Here is a 20596-nt window from a genome sequence, read left to right on the forward strand (position 1 = left end):
GCCAGTCAGCAGCCCTGGGGAGAGGAGCCTGCCAGGGCTGGGGTTTGCCCAGTGGGGTCGGGGAAACCCCTTAATGAGGGCGTTCAGAATCTCATGGGAACAGCAGTCTAAGAGGGAAGGAAGGGTCCAGCTTAGCTGGGAGGGGGCTGATGAAATAGAGATCTTCAGCAGAGCTCTAGTGATTAAAAACCTCAAGAAATTGTTTCACAGGAGGAATTAAGGGTTCAGTTGTTTTCGTGAAGTTACTAAACGTGGTCACAGTGTAAGTGGGCATGGGGGTGCTACTTCTAACTTCAGTTAAAACCCTTTCCTGTTTGCATTTATAGTTTATATTTGAGTGCAGCAGAGGGTTTCAGAGTTAAAATTACAAATGAGGTAGCTCTTTTTAATGGTTAACATCTAGTCAGTTGATGTCAATGACATCAATGATAATTATTGGATTTAGACAGCACATTAGTTTTATTATGTGATGGATTTTCAGTTAAAATAATTTGTCATTTTATTATCTTCTTCTTGTTCCTTTGCCTATTGCCTTTTCAATGTAGAATTTGTTTGGGGGGACATAAGGGCAGACTTTTGTCTCTGTTGGTTGTCTGTGTAGATTGAGCTGATCCAAAAAGCTAAATCGTAGATGTTCTTCCACCTCTCTTACTTTTTTTTACAATGCTCCTAAATATATTTACAAAGGAAATGAGATGTTCTCATAGAGTATGTGCATTCTTCAGTCAAGGAATATGAGTCTAATTTTTTGAAGCCTATTCAAGGGTGGGTAGGGTTGAGAACCCAAAATAAGAATTTTTAATTCTCAAGTGTCTGAGATTAACTTTGCAAGTTTTAAGGCACAGCGTCTTGTCTATTTGGCCACCTTAGGATGATTCTTATCATTTGGGAGCCTGACAAACACCCACTCCGCTCTGGGAAGGAAAGCTTGGTATGCTTTTAGAAAATTGATTGATTAGTTCACCAAATTATTTGAGTTTGCTGACACTCTACTAGGCTGTGGGAATTCATTCAGCAAATATATATTAGGCGATTAGTTAAGGAGACAAAAGGTAAACATCACAGACTGAGCGTCTAATGGGAGAGGAGTCATTAAGAGAAATATCCAAAATAATTCATTATAATAATTGATGAGTGCAAGTTTATATATACATATGTATATATAAATTATGCATTAAAATATATATACAGTGCATATATATATGTGTAAAAGTATAATTCTGTGGAAGTTTACGAATATAGTTCTTGTGCTCATAGAGCTTACAGTCAGTCTAGTAGGAGGGACAAATAATCCAGGAATTATACTACTGATTCATAAGCGCTCTGCTAAAGAAGAACTAGATAAGCATAGTTAGCAGCAGCAGTGATCTTTTCAGTGCAGAACTCCCAATTCCTTACAAAATAGATGAGAGGTATATTTAGGTTGAGTGTAACTCTTGACTTGTGAACTTTTCATCTTTACAATATCCATGGTTGGGAAAGGGTTGTAAGAAAATTCACAGTATGATTAATCAGATTTCTTATATATAGTCTGTGAGTTGGCTACCAAGTACAGCTGTGTTAATCACAAGTCATTTTTATGTGTTCATTAATAGATAAAACAAGTATCTAAGGACTTTAATCTGCCAATACGTTCTACATTGAGGTCATGAGCTATATCTAAATGCAACTGCATTTATTTTTTAAATTCTATGATTGAGATTTTTCACAACTTCATCCTGGTTATTTCCCCAAATAGCCACATTTAGAAGTGTCTTAATATACTGTGTTGAAGTATTTGTTGAGTTTCTTGGAATAAATCTGTAAAGCATGAACAGTTCTTCATTATGTAGTATTAAGCAGCCAAAATCATACTTTATTCTGTAATTTTGGTTTTTGATCCATAATGGCGAAACTGCAAAAAGACTCTCAAAGTTTTTCAGCCATTTAAGTTCTAAATAGCAGAATACTGCTATTATCCTTTGTAATCATATTCATACAGTTTAATATGACAAGGTAAACATCAAAATGCCTTTGTTCTTCCACTGACTTGACTACCTGTTTTATATTCTCTTGTGTCCAAATAGATGTCACCACCAATCACTAAATAATAGATGTTTTTGTTTTTATCTAGATCTGTCCCAAGCCTTCTGCTCTTCCTGTTTGAGAGAGCTGACTGTCCTACTGTTGGCTTGAAAATTAGCTAACAGCACAAGATAATTTTTTTACTATGCTAATTTCAGACTAGATGTGAGAAGAAATAGACCATTTCTATAGGCTGGTTATCACAGTCTAAGAAAATAACTGTCCCCAATCCCTGTGAGAATAACTAATTTTCCCCTGAAAACAAAAGGAAAAGGGAAAAATCTGACCTGTGTTTTGATTCCAGGAACCTCTCAAAATATCGTTACCATGTTATTTCCGCTGCCCCAGGTGACCACTGCTATTATTGAATACTGAAAGTGCTGGCAGGCTATATCTGTTTTTAAGTCCTAGCTCATTAAACTGTGTGTGGTTCCTATGAATGCTTTTCTTTAGTAGATTTGAGGGTAGAAACTAATTTTGTTTTTCTTGGAAATGTACAGATTTATTTTTGTTTCTGCAACACAAGGTGGAAGCTGTTAGATCTGCTAAACAAGTATTGGGAAGCAGCTCACTAACTTCATATGAAGGTCTCTAATCTAATTAGATGCAGGATTAGAAAGTTGCCTCTGAGTTGCTTTTCTCAAAATGCCCGGATCATAGTGGCTTAATAAAAAAAAGTACAATTCTCTGTTTGATATTCTCCCCTTGAGTCAAGTAGATATAAACTAACATGTAAGAATATACATACACTTCCTTTCCTGTAAAGCAATCTTTCTCAATTAGGGACTTTTTAAAATTTCTTTTTATTTACTTTTTTATTGAGGTATAACTTACTACTGTGAAGGGCACAGATCTTAAGTATACAGTTCAATGTAGTTTTATGTATTGATCTATATCTACATGTAGATACAGATGTCTGTGTAACTGCCCCTCAGATTAAGAATGGAACTCTTCCCCTCCCCTAGAAAGTTTTCTCATGCCTCTTTCCAGTAAAGCCTCCACACAAATTAACTTTTTTAAAAATTGCTTTTATTACTGTGGATTAGTTTGGCCTATTCTTGAACTTAGGAACCATTGAAACCATTATTTTTTCCAGTATTAAGCCTGTGAGATTCATCCATGTTGTAGCATGTAACAAGAGTTCTTCATTCCTTGTAGCATTTCATTGTGTGAATATATCACAAATTGTGGATCTATTCTAGTGTTGATTGATGTTTGGGTTGTTTTCAATTTTTAGTTAACACAAAGCTGTAGTGAACATTTCTTTATATGTCTTTTGATGAACATAAACACTTAGTTCTTTTGTGTATACACCCATGAGTATAATAGCTGTGTTACAGTACAGACGTATATTTAGCTTTAATAGGTTTAACAGCTTTAGTTTTCCAAAGTTAGTGTTCCAGTTGCCTACCTACCAGCAGCGTGTGAGAGTTTACTTTACATTCTCATCAATGTTTGATGTTGTCAGTCTTTAATTTTAGCTATTCTATTGGATGTTAGTGGTATCTTGTGGTGTTAATTTGCATTTTCCTGAGAACCAATTCAACCAGAGAGTTTTTAGGTTTTTTTTCTTTTTCTTTTTTTCTTTTTTCTTTTTCTTTTTTTTTTTTTTTTTTTTTTTGCATATTTCCAAGCCACTGCTCCTGAGATCTTGATTTATTGAGTCTCCTGCTGTGGGGCCCTGTCACCTAGATTTCTAAAATTCCCCACAAGTGATTCTTAGGCCTTCAAACCTCTGGATAAGAATTATGGCATTTGTCAGCATTGCCTAAAGGTTTAATTTAAAGTCTCCAAGAATATTTCACAATCTACTAAAGAGGGAGTCATGACAAATAAAAAGTTTTTCTACTTGAAACAGATTAAACAGATCATGCAATGTTTAAGGGTCTTCAGTAGTTGAGTGAATAAATTGAAGAAACTGCAATGCAGGCTGCTTCACAGAAAATTGCAACTACTGCTATGTCTTATTTGTATCCACTTGTTAGATTTGCCTTTTTGAAATGTTCTTCCATAAAAAACGGTGTATTTAGAGTAAGAAAATGGTATGTTAGTATTAATGATAATGCATACTCTTTGTAGACCCTTATTTGCTAAGTTAGACAGTTCTATTCAAAATGCTTCTCTTTACAGAAAGAAAAATTATTAAGCACACCAGATAAATCATTAATCAATAGAAGCAGAGTAACCCTGACCTGTTTACATTTAATTGTGAACATAAAGGTAAACTTTTACACTAGAAACCAAAAAAATTATTCTATCAGTAGATATAGCCCATCTTCAGAGAAAATAAACGTATTTGGTCTCCTGAAAAGAACATGGGGATCACCACAGTTTTATTATGATATGCTCAGATACAGTAATTTAGTGGTTACAAACTCAAAGAGCCTATCACATCAAGTTTGAAACGTTCTACCTTACCAATAAGAAAGAGTAGAATTGTTTCCTAGGGCTTCAACTCTTCTGCCATTTGGGGTTTCTTTAAGTAATTATTTTGAATGTTTAGAGGCATTGTCTTGGCACCCCAACTTTTGTGAGGGATACTAACACGAGGGTATTATGGTTTCAAATAGGATAAACTGTGCATTAGGCTAGGGGTCATGTGGGCCAGTTTATTATTTGTGGATTTCATCACATGATAATCTACTCTTCACTGGAAGCTTGTTCACTGAAAGGCTTTCCCTAGCAGTACTTAATAGCTTCCTAAGTAAATTTCAATTAGGAGTTTGCTCCAGCAGCTTATTAGCCTTTAATGGATGTTAACTATACTCTTCATGCCTTCTGATTTAAGAAATGGGAAATAATTTTACACACATAAGCAAACCCTAAACTAATGTTTAGTTCTTAGAAGCTTGATACCAGCATTACTTAGAAAGAGCAGTAAGTCAGAAACTCAAGGCAGAAAGCAAAATGGTCTATTCTATTACCGGTACAGTAGTATAGAATAGAGGCAAATCACATGTCTTTATAAAGTAGAACAGAAGTTTATTTTTTCAGACCAGTTGCTTAGCTTTGGTCAGAAATGCAATGTTAGAGAATATTTACACACAGTGCAATGCTTGTATTAAAATATGCAGAGCTGAGTACATAGTCAAATTAACATGAGTAAAATAATCCCAAAGACTACAACTTTGAAGATAGTGCATTGTCTGAGCCAAAGTAGTGAAGTAGTTCCCTCTTCCCTTTTAAAGTCCTTTGTATGTTAATGTGGTTTGGAGTGGTTGGGGTTTCTTTAATGGCTGTTTAAAGGTCTTTTCATGATCTTGCTAGCAAACATAATGAAAGTTTTTCTGTAGTTATTGCCTCTTAGAAGTATGTAAGTCTTCAGCTGGGCGCGGTGGCTCACGCCTGTAATCCCAGCACTTTGGGAGGCTGAGGCAGGTGGATCATGAGGTCAGGAGATCGAGACCATCCTGGCTAACACAGTGAAACCCCATCTCTACTAAAAATACAAAAAAATTAGCCAGGCGTTGGTGGTAGGTGCCTGTCATCCTGGCTAACACAGTGAAACCCCATCTCTACTAAAAATACAAAAAAATTAGCCAGGTGTGGTGGCAGGTGCCTGTAGTCCCAGCTACTCGGGAGGCTGAGGCCAGAGAATGGCATGAACCCGGGAGGCGGAGCTTGCAATGAGCCAGATCGCGCCACTGCACTCCAGCCTGGGCAACAAAGCAAGACTCCATCTCAAAAAAAAAAAAAAAGTGTATATATGTATATATATATGTCTTCACGTGCTATGAAAAGGATATTTTTTTTTTAAAAAAAAGGAACCTTTGAATCTCTGTCCTCTTTGCAGAAAATTGAGAGGATCTTGCAGGTATAAAGAGGGTAAGACACTTCTGTCATTTACGGGTGGGAGAAGTGGAAGGTTAAAAATGAGATGGTCCTATTGTGTTAATAAAACAAAGTCAGACACACGTAATTGCCTGGCTAGGTGATTTTCTTTTCTACTCAGTGCATTTAGTGTATAGCCATGAAGTTTAAAAAAAGTGTTAAAAGTGTATCTGTAAAAACAACCACCTGAAAAAGTTATTTTAGTAGTTGCAGTGAAAAGCTAGAATTCATACTATTTCATATAGGGAAGTATTTCCAGTGAGTAGTGTTTTTTGGTCAGAACTAAAAATTGAGCTGGTGTATTCCATTTTACCATGCCTGTACTGTAGAGGAAAGGGGAAGTATATGGAATACACTTGTGAATACAGTGTGTAGGATACATTAACAGTTTTCTGAGTGGGCTGCTCTTTTTTCCTCAATACTGTATATATTTTTCTTAAGCTCTTCTTTAAAAGATAAATATTTTTCATACTTCTCTTAAATCCTCAAGGATTAACTCTGAGTCACCATTTGTGGTATTTTAAATCCTTTTAAATAAATCTCTGTATTTGCAACTGAATCAAAACAGTAAAACATTTCACAGGGTAGGATCTGATGACCATTTTATAATCAACATTTTTAGATACCACAAGAGGTATTTATGAGCATCCACTGAAATTATGGCATTATGTCATATAAATATCCAAAAATTCATTTTTTTATTCTTATGTTTATATATAAGAAAGAAAAGGCCGGTCACAGTGGCTCCCTGTAATCCCAGCACTTTGAGAGGCCGAGGCAGATGGATCACTAAGTCAGGAGATTGAGATCATCCTGGCCAACATGGTGAAACCCTGTCTCTACTAAAAATACAAAAGTTAGCTGGGTGTGGTGGCGTGTGCCTGTAGTCCCAGCTACTCGGGAGGCTGAGGCAGGAGAATGACTTGAACCAGGGAGTTGGAGGTTGCAGTGAGCCAAGATTGTTTCACTGCCCTCCAGCCTGGTGGCAGAGCGAGACTCCGACTTTAAAAAAAGAAAAAAAAAAGGCCTTTCTGTGCTACCCACAGAGGGGTCCATATGGCGTTGTTCTGGATTCCCGTTGTAACTTAAAGGGAAACTTTCACAATGTCCAGAGCCCTTGATGTCCTGCAAATGAAGGAGGATGTCCTTAAGTTCCTTGCAGCAGGAACCCACTTAGGTGGCACCAATCTTGACTTCCAGATGGAACAGTACATCTCTAAAAGGAAAAGTGATGGCATCTACATTATAAATCTGAAGAGGACCTGGGAGAAGCTTCTGCTGGCAGCTCGTGCCATTCTTGCCGTTGAAAACCCTGCAGATGTCAGTGTTATATCCTCCAGGAATACTGGCCAGAGAGCCATGCTGAAGTTTGCTGCTGCCACTGGAGCCAATCCAATTGCTGGTCACTTCACTCCTGGAACCTTCAGATGCAGGCAGCCTTCTGGGAGCCATGGCTTCTTGTGGTTACTGACCCCAGGGCTGAAGACCAGCCTCTCATAGAGAGAGGCATCTTATGTTAACCTACCTACCATTGCTCTGTGTAACACAGATTCTCTTCTGTGCCATGTGGACATTGCCATCCCATGCAACAACAAGGGAGCTCACTCCATGGGTTTGATGTGGATGCTGGCTCGGGAAGTTCTGCGCATGCGTGGCACCATTTCCCGTGAACACCCATGGGAGGTCATGCCTGAACTCTACTTCTACAGAGATCCTGAAGTGATTTAAAAAGAAGAACAGGCTGCTACTGAAAAGGCAGTGACCAAGGAGGAATTTCAGTGTGAATGGACTGCTCCAGCTCCTGAGTTCACTGCTACTCAGCCTGAGGTTGCACACTGATCTGAAAGCATGCAGGTGCCTTCTGTGCCTCTTCAGCAGTTCCCTTCTGAAGACTGGAGCACTCAGCCTGCCATAGAAGACTGGTCTGCAGCTCCCACTGCTCAGGCCACTGAATGGGTAGGAGCAACCACTGGAAGGTCTTAAGCTGTTATTGCACGGGTTCTTAAGCAACATGGAAAATAAACATCAGTATCTAAATAAAAAAATTTTTTTAAATTACAAAAAAAGAAAAAATTAACTCCAGGTATAAGGTGTTAGAGTTTGTTAGATGAGCTATGAAGACTTGACATTACATGGAGCATAGTAAAGATAAAAAGTTAGAAGTTGGTTCACCTTCTGTTTACTCAGGCCAGATTCTCTAACAGAATATTTTTGAACTTGATTCATCTAGGAGTGCTCAGAGTTTTTGAGGAGCAAATCCCAAAACTGCACGTGCAGGTGAATGGGTCTTAACAGATTTGGAAGTGCCCCTTGCCTTAATTTCTTCTGACTTGACACAAAGTCTGTAATTCCAGCACTTTGGGAGACTGAGGCTGGAGGATCTCTTGAACCCAGGAGTTTGAGACCAGCCTGGGCAACATGGTGAGACACTGTCTCAACAAAAAGTTTAAAAAATTAACCAGATGTGGTAGTGTGTGCCTGTAGCCCCAGCTACGTAGGAGGGGAGGATTGCTTGAGCCCAGGAGTTCCAGGCTGCAGTAAGCTAAGATGGTGCCACTGCACTCCAGCCTGGGCACAGAGGGAGACCTTGTCTCAAAAAATAAAAATAAATAAATAATAAAACAAACAGAGCGCTCAGTGAGTGTCTGCCTTGTGAATGAAACATTTTTTCAGCATCTGCAATGTGTAACGCACAATGCATAGGAGTTCTGATCCTTTCTTGTTTGTTATTGAGAACCACAATTAGAGATAAACTGTCATATTTAGCCATATTAATACATTATTATTTAGGCTTCATAATTAGGATATGACTTCTTAGGCCCAGAAGGTTGTAAAATGAGCTAAATAAACATGCTTGTGGTACATTTATGAATATTATAGTTAAATACGTAAAGGCATTATCAAAAGCATGTGGATTTATTCTTATAATTTATTATCTAGAGAAAATAGAGCAGATATTTCACCTCTCTATGGTAAATTAACAAGTCAAATGACATGCATTACTGATGCAGAACTTTGCTCTGTAGTTCAGCTAAACCGGGCTCTTGTCACAAGACCAGGAAGGATTAGGAACACAGACACATTGAAGGGTGAGGGGAACAGAATTTATTGGGCCAAAGAGGAAAAGAAGAAAAAAGTACTCTCAGGACAGTGAGAGGGGGTCCTCCTAATAGGCTCCCCACCTCACAGACTGAATTCCAGGCCATCACCCAGGATCTGAAAAGGCCAGGCTCCTCCCTGTATCTATCACTCCCCACTCTAAAGAAGTACGTCTAACTGCCTTTATGATAAGGATAAGGATGAAGACCAATCTTAACTTTTTCTTGCTGACAAGGGTCCCTGTTTTGGGAAAACAGCAGTCAGATCCCCCTCAGAGGCTTATCTAAGGGTTCCTGGCAAAAGGGGCCATCATTTGAGGCTCCGGTTGCATGACTGTTTGGAGTTTGATGGCCTGAAGGCGAGAATAGACAAACCGGGTTATTAAAAACATGTATGAAAACCGAACGGGGTTGGGGGTAAATACAGCTAAAAAATCCCAAGGTCTTTTATCGGTTTGCACAGGGAGAGGGAGGCCAAAGCCTGACTGGTAAAAAAAAAAAAAAAAAAAAAAAAAAGCAACAAAACCTTTTACCCTTTTTCCGGCATGTCAGGCTTCTGTGTTCCCTTCCTCCAAGCACAATCCTAAGTCAACCAGTTTAAGGTTTGGGAAATTAACTTTTCCCAGTTTGGAGGCTGCATCAGAGGGGCGTGTCCCACAGTACAGAGACAAAATTACCTATCAGCGAAGGGAGGACAGAGGAAGAAAAAGAAGATTTTTTTGTCAAAGGAGTCCTAGGGATTCAGAATGCATTTGAAAGGGGTACAGACTAAAGGTGAATGGCTACTCATCTAGAAAGGGGAGCAAAGCATCCCAGGTTCCCTTCTCTTCCTAGTGAATACCCAGGGTATGTGAGGGAGAGAAAGTGAAGCATCTCTTTCTTTCTTCCATCATTATATCCCCAATTACCAGCAACCTCTACAGGGTTCCACCCATGGGTATCAAAGTGGCCTTCACCTATGTTAATGGGGGGCCTATGGGGGTGGGAATATGTGCTCTTACCCACATATGCCCTATCTCCCCTGCTGTCAGTAGCCTTTGAATTCCCTAGACTGCATTTATGCCATGGATATTGGTATAACCTTTATCCGTGAAAGGAGAAGCCTGGCTTAATCGGTAGGGATAAGTCACACTCACCTGAGCTGTGCCTTTTAACTTCCATTATTGTCTGCCTCTGGACCTATCAGATCTAGTTTTATTTCCTAGGGCTTTTACCCAAAGCTTAGAATTGAGTTTGAGACAAAAATTTGTCTTGGGGGGTTGTATGGACTCTTTATCATAAGCTGAATGCTAAGGTGAAGCTGTGGAATTGAGTCCTCCTCCAACAAGGGAGAGAAAAGGATGTCTTGTGACACACCCAGATAACTGGTGGCTATAGTTATGCTTGCTAAGATTTGGGTGCATGGGACCTGGCTTTGGTTAGCTCCCTTGGTCTTACTTTTCCAAAAAGGAAACCTCTGGGTGATGGGCATCCTGTTTATTCCCATCACTTGACAAGAATTGCAGGATATTTGCTTAGAACTAGAATATTGATCCAGATTTATCCATCCCCTTAGCTTCTTCTGAGCTGCAGCCAGAGATGGCTGGTTGGTTCACAGGAATAAGCAGGGTTAGTTTAAAATGTAGGCAAGAACTTAAAAACAACTAATGGGTCTAGAATATAATGACAAATGTATGAGAAGTTTTGAAACATTTCTCTCTCTCTCCAGTCCTCATTTTTGTTAAAAACAAATCACTCATAAGTAGGAATTGAACAATGAGAACACTTGAACACAGGAAAGGAGACATCACTCACCGGGGCCTGTTGTGGGGTGGGGGGAGGGGGGAGGGATAGCATTAGGAGATATACCTAATGTAAATGATGAGTTAATGGGTGCAGCACACCAACATGGCACATGTATACATATGTGGTAAACCTGCACGTTGTGCACATGTACCCTAGAACTTAAAGTATAATAAATAAAAATAAATAAAATAAAATAAAATCATGATAGGATGGAGTTGTTTGCAAAATAGACTTTAGTCTTATACTTGGCCCATTATTTGCATAAAGTGCAGCAAGAATTTTTATTTATTTATTTATTTATTTTTGAGATGGAGTCTTACTCTATTGCCCAGGTGAGAGTGCAGTGGCACAATCTCGGCTCACTACAACCTCCGCCTCCTGGATTCAAGTGATTCTCCCACCTCAGCCTCCTGAGCAGCTGGTACTACAGGCACGTGCCACCACACCTGGCTAATTTTTGTATTTTTAGTAGAGATGGGGTTTCAACCATGTTGGCCAGGTTGGTCTTGAACTCCTGACCACAAGTGATGTGCCCTCCTCAGCCTCCCAAAGTGCTGGGATTACAGGTGTGAGCCACTGTGCCCAGCCTGAATAATTAATTTAACATAGGCCTTTTAGATCGACTTTGATGGAACTCTGTTCCACAAGGAGTCTCAGATAGGACTTTCTAAAGCCAACTCCATCCATGAGTTTGTACCCTCAAATACCTGTGAGTTGGGTAAACGCCTCTCTTCTTGAGATCCCAAGAACATGTGGGTCCTGGGCCTGTTGGAAAGTGGCATTCTCTACTCACCACAGGTTAGGAACCCTGTACGGGGACTGTGTAGATGAGCTATGAGGCCAATTTTCCCAAGGGGCTTTACTCAGCTCTGCAAGTAGAGCTTGACTCCTTAAAGGGAAGCATACGTTTCTAGTCAAAGCCTTGGTGAAACAACCAGTTTCTCCAATTGCATCCTGTTGCAAAAGAAAATGGATTCTTACTGCACTGATGCAAACAACCATATTGCTATAAGTTAAGAATACTCACAACTAGTTTCCAAATTCTGGAGAAGAGAGGCAGAGAGACAAATATGCTCCAAATTTTGTTCACAGGATTATACCTTACTCAATTATTAAAGGCCATGAATAGCTCAAAATAAGTTTCCTTGGACTCTGATAAACAAAGATCAGCAGTGTTCCAAGCAAAAGTCAAAAAGGTTACTTCAGTTTTCTATGAGTTCAGTCCATTTAGTTAACTCTTGTTTTGCTTGATGTTCGTGAACATTTCAGCCCTCCATGAATCCTGTACATTTTTCCTTTATTCCAATGTCACAATCTCCCAAGTTATCAGAAACCTACATTTGAAAGCACCTGTCAAAGTTCTGTAGCTGATTATAAACCATCTTTTGAAGAGGATAAAAACAAGACAATTGTCAGTGAGTAATGAAATGTCTACAGTAGTTACAGTCAGAAACACAATTGAAAAAGAAATTTGGTTATCTCTGTGGTTTACAATAACATAACAACCTTAATTGTGATTGATAGCATATACTCAGACATTAGAATTTTAGAAATCCCATACAATTTTGGAACATATATTAATATTATTCCCTAAGATATAACCTGAAGAAGATTAAACATCATTTTGGCAATCCCATGTACGTAAACATGTCAAATAGTCCTGTTTATCTGTCTTCTGGGTGCTCCAGGAGCCCTCTGTAGCATCCAGAAAGCCAGGTGTCAGCAAAGACAATTTTGAAACTGAAGTTTGATTTTGGGAAGCTTGTTAATTATGTTAGAGGGTTAAAGCACTTGATATTATGAAATAGAATTTCAGATTACCATAAGTTATTTATTTTGCCAAAATGATGACTCAAATTCTTGAAAAAGCAGAAACCTTTTATAACCCCTTAAAACTTTTGCCAAAGAGATTAGTGCCTTAAGAGTACCTTATTGTGCTTTTATTTCAGTGCTCAATTTACAGAAAAACCATATTATATGCTTTTGAATTTAGTTAATATGTTCACACTTGGAATTTCTTTTGCAAGATTAATTTTTACAATCCTTTCACAACTTGTTTGAACTTTTAGCTTTATCTTATCTAATTCAAAACAATCCTTTAACCCCAGGCAAAAATTTACATTTTGACATCTGCATTTTACCAATTATCTTTAGGCTTTTTCTATGTCTCAAAGATTAAAGTCACGTGAACTAAAAGGTACCACACAGCTTTTATCTTCCCTTTCAATATTTGATCCAAGCACCTATCCTTCTTTAATTAATTAGAACTCTTTTTATAGACATCGCCCAGACAACACATATATAACTACACAGACAGGCAGAAGAAAATCCAGTAACCACAAGATTTTTCATTTGCCAACCTCCAGGTTGAGCCCATAAAGAGACAGGATTAGGAAAACATGAAGCTTCTAAGGCCTAATAAACAGGCATAACTGGGAGGCAAAAACAGATTTTGAGAGGGATCTATTCACTTTTAATTCCTGGGGTTTCATGAGGAAAACAGAGGTCTCTCCCCTCTCGTGCAAGAATTAAGGGTGGCAAGGCAAAATGGAGAAAAATAATTCAGTTGACTAGAAAAAGCCCTTTTCCAGCAAAACAAGACCCAGGAAGAGAAAAACATAAAGGCCTTTTAAATATACCTATAATTTGGATATCCACTTTTAATTAAGCTGAGTGCTCTTTAAGAAAATTCTTTTAAATTCTTTGTTATCCGATTTTAGCTGCACCAAGTGGTCAGTGTTTCTGGCTTTCAAACTTTACTAAAGGCTCAGAGAAAGGAAAATCCAAGGCAGTTCGTGGGGAGGAAGAGAATAAACAAATAGCAAAAGTCACATAGATATCAAACCAGAAAGGACTCTGCCTAAGCTAGGATTGAGCCTGGGCCACCATTGTAAAATGGCGGAGGCTAAACAAAGCATTGCCACATGGTTACAGGTCACACTTCCAAGGACGTAAAACAAGATGGAGGCCTGCAGCAAAGTTTGCTACTGACCATACAGAAAGACATGAAAAGCACACCAGATTGGCTAAAGCTTAAGCCCAACCTCGCAAATCCTTTTTCATAACTAAAACTTTACAGAGAAAGAAGAAGCAGTTTTCCTTATCATTCTTGGTCTAGCAAAACATCTGAAAAAAAAAAAAAAGGCCTCGCTTTAAAGCTAACTCCTGACCTGGTGGAGAATAGGAAAAGACAGCTTAAATGCAAGGCTGTGTTAACTGCTGACATCGTGGAGAAAAGAAAAAGATGCCTGGGGAAGAACTTGTCATATGCAAATAGGTTTCTCCTACCGGGAGAGAGACATGGTGGGGAATGCTGGCCAGCCCACTGCGCAGGGCCTTTTGGCCTTAGCCACTGCTGTCTAACTCGAAAAAAGAAGGAAAAGGCCAACATTCCTGATCCCTGGGAGTGACGGGAGTTGTGGGGAGGCATAATTCCCTCTAACCTCAGAAGAAATCTGAAGACAAAAAGGCTTAGAAATGAAAGGTAAAAAGATTTTTTGGTTTGCATCTTACCCTTTCTCATGCCCCACATTCGGGCACCAAAAATGATGCAGAATTTTGTTCCTTAGTTCAGCTAAAACTGGGTTTTGTCACGTGACCAGGAAGGATTAGGAACACATTGAAGGACACTTTGAGGGAAACAGAATTTATTGGGCAAAAAAGGAAAAGAAGAAAAATAAACTTCCAGCAAAGCGAGATGGGGTCCTTCTAACAGATTGAATACAAGGCCACCACATGGGAACTGAAGAGACTTCAGTTTCAACCCAGCTTTTTCTGTTCTATAATAACATAAATTTTAAGAACAAATTTATTCATGTATGAGCATTTGCCTTTTTCTGGATTATTTATGGCCTTCTATTCCTAAACAGACTAACAGCATTTTTTCTGAGCCTTTAATATACTTGATTATGTCAGTGACTACAGCGGGATTTTATTCTAGAATTTCACATGGTTTTCAAATTGCTTCATTCTGCACAATTTAGCTCTTTTCATATTTCTCTCAGAACATAGTTAAGGGAATAATAAATTACTTATTTACTTGCTGGACCTCTTTCCATGAAAATACTACAAAAATCCACTAAATGGCAAATAAAGTTATGAGCTGAGGGAAGAGGTGATGCCTTAAAGAAGCTGTTTCCTTGAACATGAATAGACTTTATTTTCACCAGTCCCAGAATTAGAAGTATTTCTCTGTAGTCTGCTAAGAGGTAGAAAGAAAAGAACGATCATCGAAATAAACAGGGTAAAGAGCTGACCCTGGTACTCACAGGACCACAGGCCTGGTAAATACTGTGTAATTAAATGGGTCTTCTTGGAAGGTTGGGTTGGCTTAGGAAGCACTTTATTATCCTGGAGTTTTAAAGTATCTTTCTCTTCTACTAAGGTTGTAGAACAGCTTCCTTCTCATAGCCTCAAAACTGAAGACTGTTCAAGGCAAAGGTTAGCCATGGCTTTTTTAGAGGATCTGGAATATATATAGAGTCCTACTCTTTAGATCTCTTTGACAAGAATAAAAAAATACTTCCTGTATAAAGGTCGCCATTTAGGTAGTGTTTGTTTTAGCTGACATTGTCATGATTTATTCTGTTTTTGTGTGTTGAAACAATTTGTCTCCAAAGTAGCTTTGTTTTTCCAAAAATTGTTTAACTGTGATAGACGTGATAGTTAAACTTTGGTGTTGCAGATCCTGTGAAGCCACCTGGCAGCTCTTTACAAGCACCAGCTGATTTACCTTTAGCTATAAATACAGCACCACCATCCACCCAGGCAGATTCATCCTCTGCTACTCTACCTCCTCCGTATCAGCTAATCAATGTTCCACCACACCTGGAAACTCTTGGCATTCAGGAGGATCCTCAAGACTACCTGTTGCTCATCAACTGTCAAAGCAAGAAGCCCGAACCCACCAGGTAAATTATACATGCCCATGTGAGAGAGAGACAGAGGCGTGTGTATGTGTGTACACACTGAGATTCTTACCTTTAAACTTTTTAAATTTCGATTTGCAGGCTTGAAAGAGACCATCTGTATAGGCATATGTTTCAGGCTTTATATTTCAGGTTTACATTCCCCTATTGATTTCCGATATTCAGGAGATTGTATCGAAGAGACACAATCTCTGCCATCTTTGGCAAAGAGCAGTTTTCCCTACAAGGCTCTTTTGGAAATCTGTCTCCTATTTTGTAGTCTTTGTTACAGACTCACAGTATTACTTGCTTAACAGATTTCACTGATTTATAAATGGTGATCTTGCTCCATTTCTTATGTGATTATAAACCAGCCAAGGGTCATCTTTTGTTTCTGAAGAAGGAGAGGAATACCTTCTACTAGAAGATTTTGAAAGCAAAACGATTCCATTGCAGTGAGTGTGTTGTGGTGGTTTTGGATCTGTGTGAGAAATTAATCATAAGGTAAAATCCCAATATAGCAAATTCCATGGAATATACAAATTGGATGTTAGTGAAATTTGATCAGATAAATATATTCCTAAAAATTACGAAACTTTTAGTCTTCATATCTAGCACTGAAGCAGAGCTTACCCTAAGCCTTTTTATTTATCTTTTTTTTTTTTTTTTTTTTAGGAGACAAGGGCTTGCTCTGTTGCCCATGGCTCACTCATAGCTCACTGTAACCCCAAACTCCTGGGCTCAAGTATTCCTTCTGCCTCAGCCCCCAGGTAGCTAGGACTTCAGGTGCATGCCATCTGTATGCTGGCTGGCTAATTTTTTCTTTGTAGTGACGAGGTCTCACTATGTTGCCTAGGCTGATCTCAAACTCCTGGCCTCAAACAGTTCTCTCACCTCAGCCTCCTAAAGCACTGGGATTGCAGGTGTGAGCCACTGCGCTTGGCCTCCCTTTACAAATTTTTAAGTAGAAGTATATGGAGTGCAGCACTTGACTGAAGGAATGAATCATCAAGCCTGTCCCAAATTCTTGGTTTCTCTACCATCTCCTTCCCTGCCCCCACACCCCTGTCCTCTTCTAAGCTGTAAGGCATTTTAATTGGATCCTCCTTGTTACTTGATGTTGAAAAGTTAGAAGAGTTAAGGCAATAAAGAGTCAAGAAGCAGTTGTTTTACTGTTTTTAAAAGGAGCAGAAAAATGATGATTTAGAGGCCAGTCTCTGCCATTAGTAGCTATGTGACAATTAGTGATACCAGTCAATTGAGTACATTTTATTTATGTATTAATCAGCTAGGGTCTGGATAGAGAGTATATTTCTTTATAGACATGAAAAATGTTTTTTTAAACAAGATTATAATTAAGCATTATTTTATGACAGATTTTTTTTTAATGTGGAAAATGATTATTACTGGGCTAGGATCAGACAAAGCACTTGTTCAAAAATTTTAATGTAGAATATGTTAAGATTCACGAAATAGTTTCTGTGAACCATGCCCTGAGATGATGGAAATAGCTCATATTCATTCCAAAGCTGGATTTCTATGTATTTGTTGTAATGGGATTTTACCTGTAAGAGCAGAAAAAAATTTATAAATCAACATTTGTTAATATCAAATTCTAACTTGATTTTGCTTGTTTGCTGTGAGTATCTAAAATTATACACTGGCAACTTTGTTACCTATGCTACTAACTAATATTTTATTTTACAAAAGTTTACAATTATTTTTCATTAGCAACTTTTTAGAAGCCAACAGCCAAGCGGCAGTTCTCAGTATATTTTATTTTTATATAGTGTATTTCATTGATTTCACTGGTATCACAGCTTTCCTCTTGCAGTACAACTTATGCTCAAAATCATCACCCAGATGTATTTTGCTATCTATATTTTGCAAAAGTGACAGTTAAATAGCAAATATTTATGAGGTAACCACTATGTGCCCAATATTATGCTAGGTGCTATGAAGGTACAAACTATATAAGATATAGTCTACTCAGATATAGTCACCTTTGGAGTTTACAAGTAAGAGTTGCTAAGAAGTGAAAACATGCAAGCATTAAATATTTAGAGATGAAGATAATATACCAGAGTTGCCTTGCAAACTCTTGTTTGTTCTGCAAGACTTTAGTTAGAATGTGCTCCTCTAGGAAGCATTCCTCTCAGACTCCCAAGTTAGCTTAAATATCTTTCTGGGTTTTTATAGCATCCTGGTTATGCCTTCATATCTTGTTTTATCGCAGTGTTAGAAACGATGTTTTTACTTACTCTTCACTAACTGTAAGCTAGTCAGAGCAAGGAGCTTTACTTATTACTCATAATTCCTCTAGCTTCTCTTAACTCTGCATTTGAATTAAATGAAGTACAAATTTTAGAATATGCATAGGTGCATTAGAAATTCCACAAAGGGACAGTGCAAGTGTTTTTAAGATGGAGAAAACAAAAGCTTCATAGGAAGAATGGAATGTGAACTACACCTAGTTGGTGAGAGAAGAAAATCATTAGTAATTTGTGCAAAAATAGCTTGAGGGAAAGGAGAGATGTGAGCAAGCATGGTGGGAGGAAGATGATGAGGAGGAGAGCCTCTTGGAGGATAGGATGGAGAAGGTGGAGCCAGGTTATTAGTAACCTCAATGTCAAGTGGATTAGTGTGAGGCCTTATAGTTCCCACACCCTGTAGGGGCCCTTACTAGGTTTTTCTCTTGAATACATGAGTGGTATAACAACTGTGTTTTGAAAATATTGATCTTATAGAAGTCTGGTCCTATGAATAGATTGAAAGAGGCAGACAGTAGAGGAAATTCCACTAAGGAGAGTTCAGTCATGTAGATCTCAGCAGGGATGGGGACCTGAACTTGGGATAGTGGCAATGGGAATAGAGCAAGGGAATAAGTACGCAGCTAAGAAGAAGGGCTCGGTGCCTGCGTGACTGGAAATCAAAGAGAAGGAATCAACCTGATTGTGTTTTAAGCCTGAAGAATCTGGATAAAGTCATTTCTTTCAATGCAAGCCAGGAAAAGCAGTCAACTTAAGAAGTAAATGGATTTCTATTTGAGGCACACAAGCAAGGTAATACTGGAGTAACCAAGTAGAAATATTAGTTTGAGAATATGGGACTTGGAATTTGGTAAGATGATGGAAGTTGTCAGCATTCAGAGAAGAAAATGAAGTTCTGAAAAAGGAGGATGATCTCTAATAGCGTGTATGGTAAAAGGTTAGAGGACTGAACTCTGTTGGCCATTCCCAGGGAGAGAGACGGGAGGAAGGAGCCAGTAAGTGAAACAAGGAAATAATCAGCAAGGGAGAAGGGTTTTAAGATCTTTTTAAGATGGAGAAAACAAAAGCACAATGTGGCACAATGTGGGTTTTCTGATAGTAAAGGGGGAGACTTTACAGAGCGTAGTGCCACATGTTACTAAGAAGTCAGGGAAGGTAAGCCCTTTAAAAAAAAATCATAGTTATTTAAAGAAATATTGTTTAAATTCCTACAGGACTTTGGACAACATGCAGAAGTAGTTCAGGTATCTTGTTTAGCATTAAGGAAGTGAGAGTGTGCTTGTGTTGTTAGCTTCATCTTGTCCTATACCCAAATTTTGTGATACCTCAAAATGCAGAGACCGAAAATGTTCATAAATGTACTTTAATGAGATTTCTCAAAGTGAGTTATTGTTTGGAGTTGGTTAACTCTGTATCATGTATTTCGATCCTCTTTATAATGTTGGCTAAATGTTTGTTAAAGAAAAGTAGTGGAAAGGAAGATATATGAAAACAATTAGATGTTACCTTCTTGTAAGTCACATTGACCTTATTCAATACCAAGTAATCATTAGACTTTTAATTTTACGGAACAACAAATTTGCCGTGGGGAGGTTTAAGACCAATGGATCAACTATATAAACTGTACTAGCACTAGGTTTTTGCATGCTCTTCAGAGGAAATGCTTTTCCTTGTGTCTATGCATTAATCATTTACCTTTCCCAGAGTTTTGTAATGTTTAATTCCAGTGCTTCAGGGATTGTGTTTTTATGTGCAGATTTAATAGGTGGAGTTGGGGGTGTGGGCAGATTTAGGACAGAATTAGAGAGAATGCTTTTGTTGGTTTTGTGGTGGCGGTTTTGTTGTCTGATGTATAATCATAAAAGCTAAAGAACATTTGTGCTTTAAATCCTATGGATCACACAAAAAATCTAATGAGAAAAGCCCTATCTTTTGATTGCTTAGCTATAAATATGTTTATAAAAAATGTATTCTTAGTCTCCACCTTGTTTATTCTGTCATTAACAATTTTTATTTAGAACGCATGCTGATTCTGCAAAATCCACCTCTTCTGAAACAGACTGCAATGATAACGTCCCTTCTCATAAAAATCCTGCTTCCTCCCAGAGCAAACATGGAATGAATGGCTTTTTTCAGCAGCAAATGATGTACGACTCTCCACCTTCACGTGCCCTATCTGCTTCAGTTGACTCCAGCCTTTATAACCTGCCCAGGAGTTATTCCCATGATGTTTTACCAAAGGTGTCTCCATCAAGTACTGAAGCAGATGGAGAACTCTATGTTTTTAATACCCCATCTGGGACATCGAGTGTAGAGACTCAAATGAGGCATGTATCTATTAGTTATGACATTCCTCCAACACCTGGTAATACTTATCAGATTCCACGAACATTTCCAGAAGGAACCTTGGGACAGACATCAAAGCTAGACACTATTCCAGATATTCCTCCACCTCGGCCACCGAAACCACATCCAGCTCATGACCGATCTCCTGTGGAAACGTGTAGTATCCCACGCACCGCCTCAGACACTGACAGTAGTTACTGTATCCCTACAGCAGGGATGTCGCCTTCACGTAGTAATACCATTTCCACTGTGGATTTAAACAAATTGCGAAAAGGTCAGCTCTAGTTGACTTCTT

The 20596-nt window shown here is 38.5% G+C and overlaps 1 protein-coding gene across 8 annotated transcripts in view; it reads left to right on the forward strand.

The window, feature by feature from the left end:
- The window catches only part of GAB1 (GRB2 associated binding protein 1), a 136398-nt gene that overhangs the window by 81873 nt on the left and 33929 nt on the right, over positions 1 to 20596 (forward strand). For 5 of the 8 annotated variants that reach the window (XM_003310530.7, XM_517458.8, XM_063809046.1 and 2 more), the window contains exons 3-4: positions 15463 to 15688; positions 19974 to 20575. In XM_003310530.7, the coding sequence (XP_003310578.1) occupies positions 15463 to 15688; positions 19974 to 20575 (828 nt within the window). Of the gene's footprint in view, positions 1 to 10804; positions 14263 to 15462; positions 15689 to 16059; positions 16141 to 19973; positions 20576 to 20596 lie in introns of those variants that run through there. The other 3 variants (XM_054683862.2, XM_054683863.2, XM_016952274.4) reach the window with 2 other exon arrangements.

Source organism: Pan troglodytes, chromosome 3, assembly GCF_028858775.2.
Source record: "Pan troglodytes isolate AG18354 chromosome 3, NHGRI_mPanTro3-v2.0_pri, whole genome shotgun sequence".
Taxonomy (NCBI): Eukaryota; Metazoa; Chordata; class Mammalia; order Primates; family Hominidae; genus Pan; species Pan troglodytes.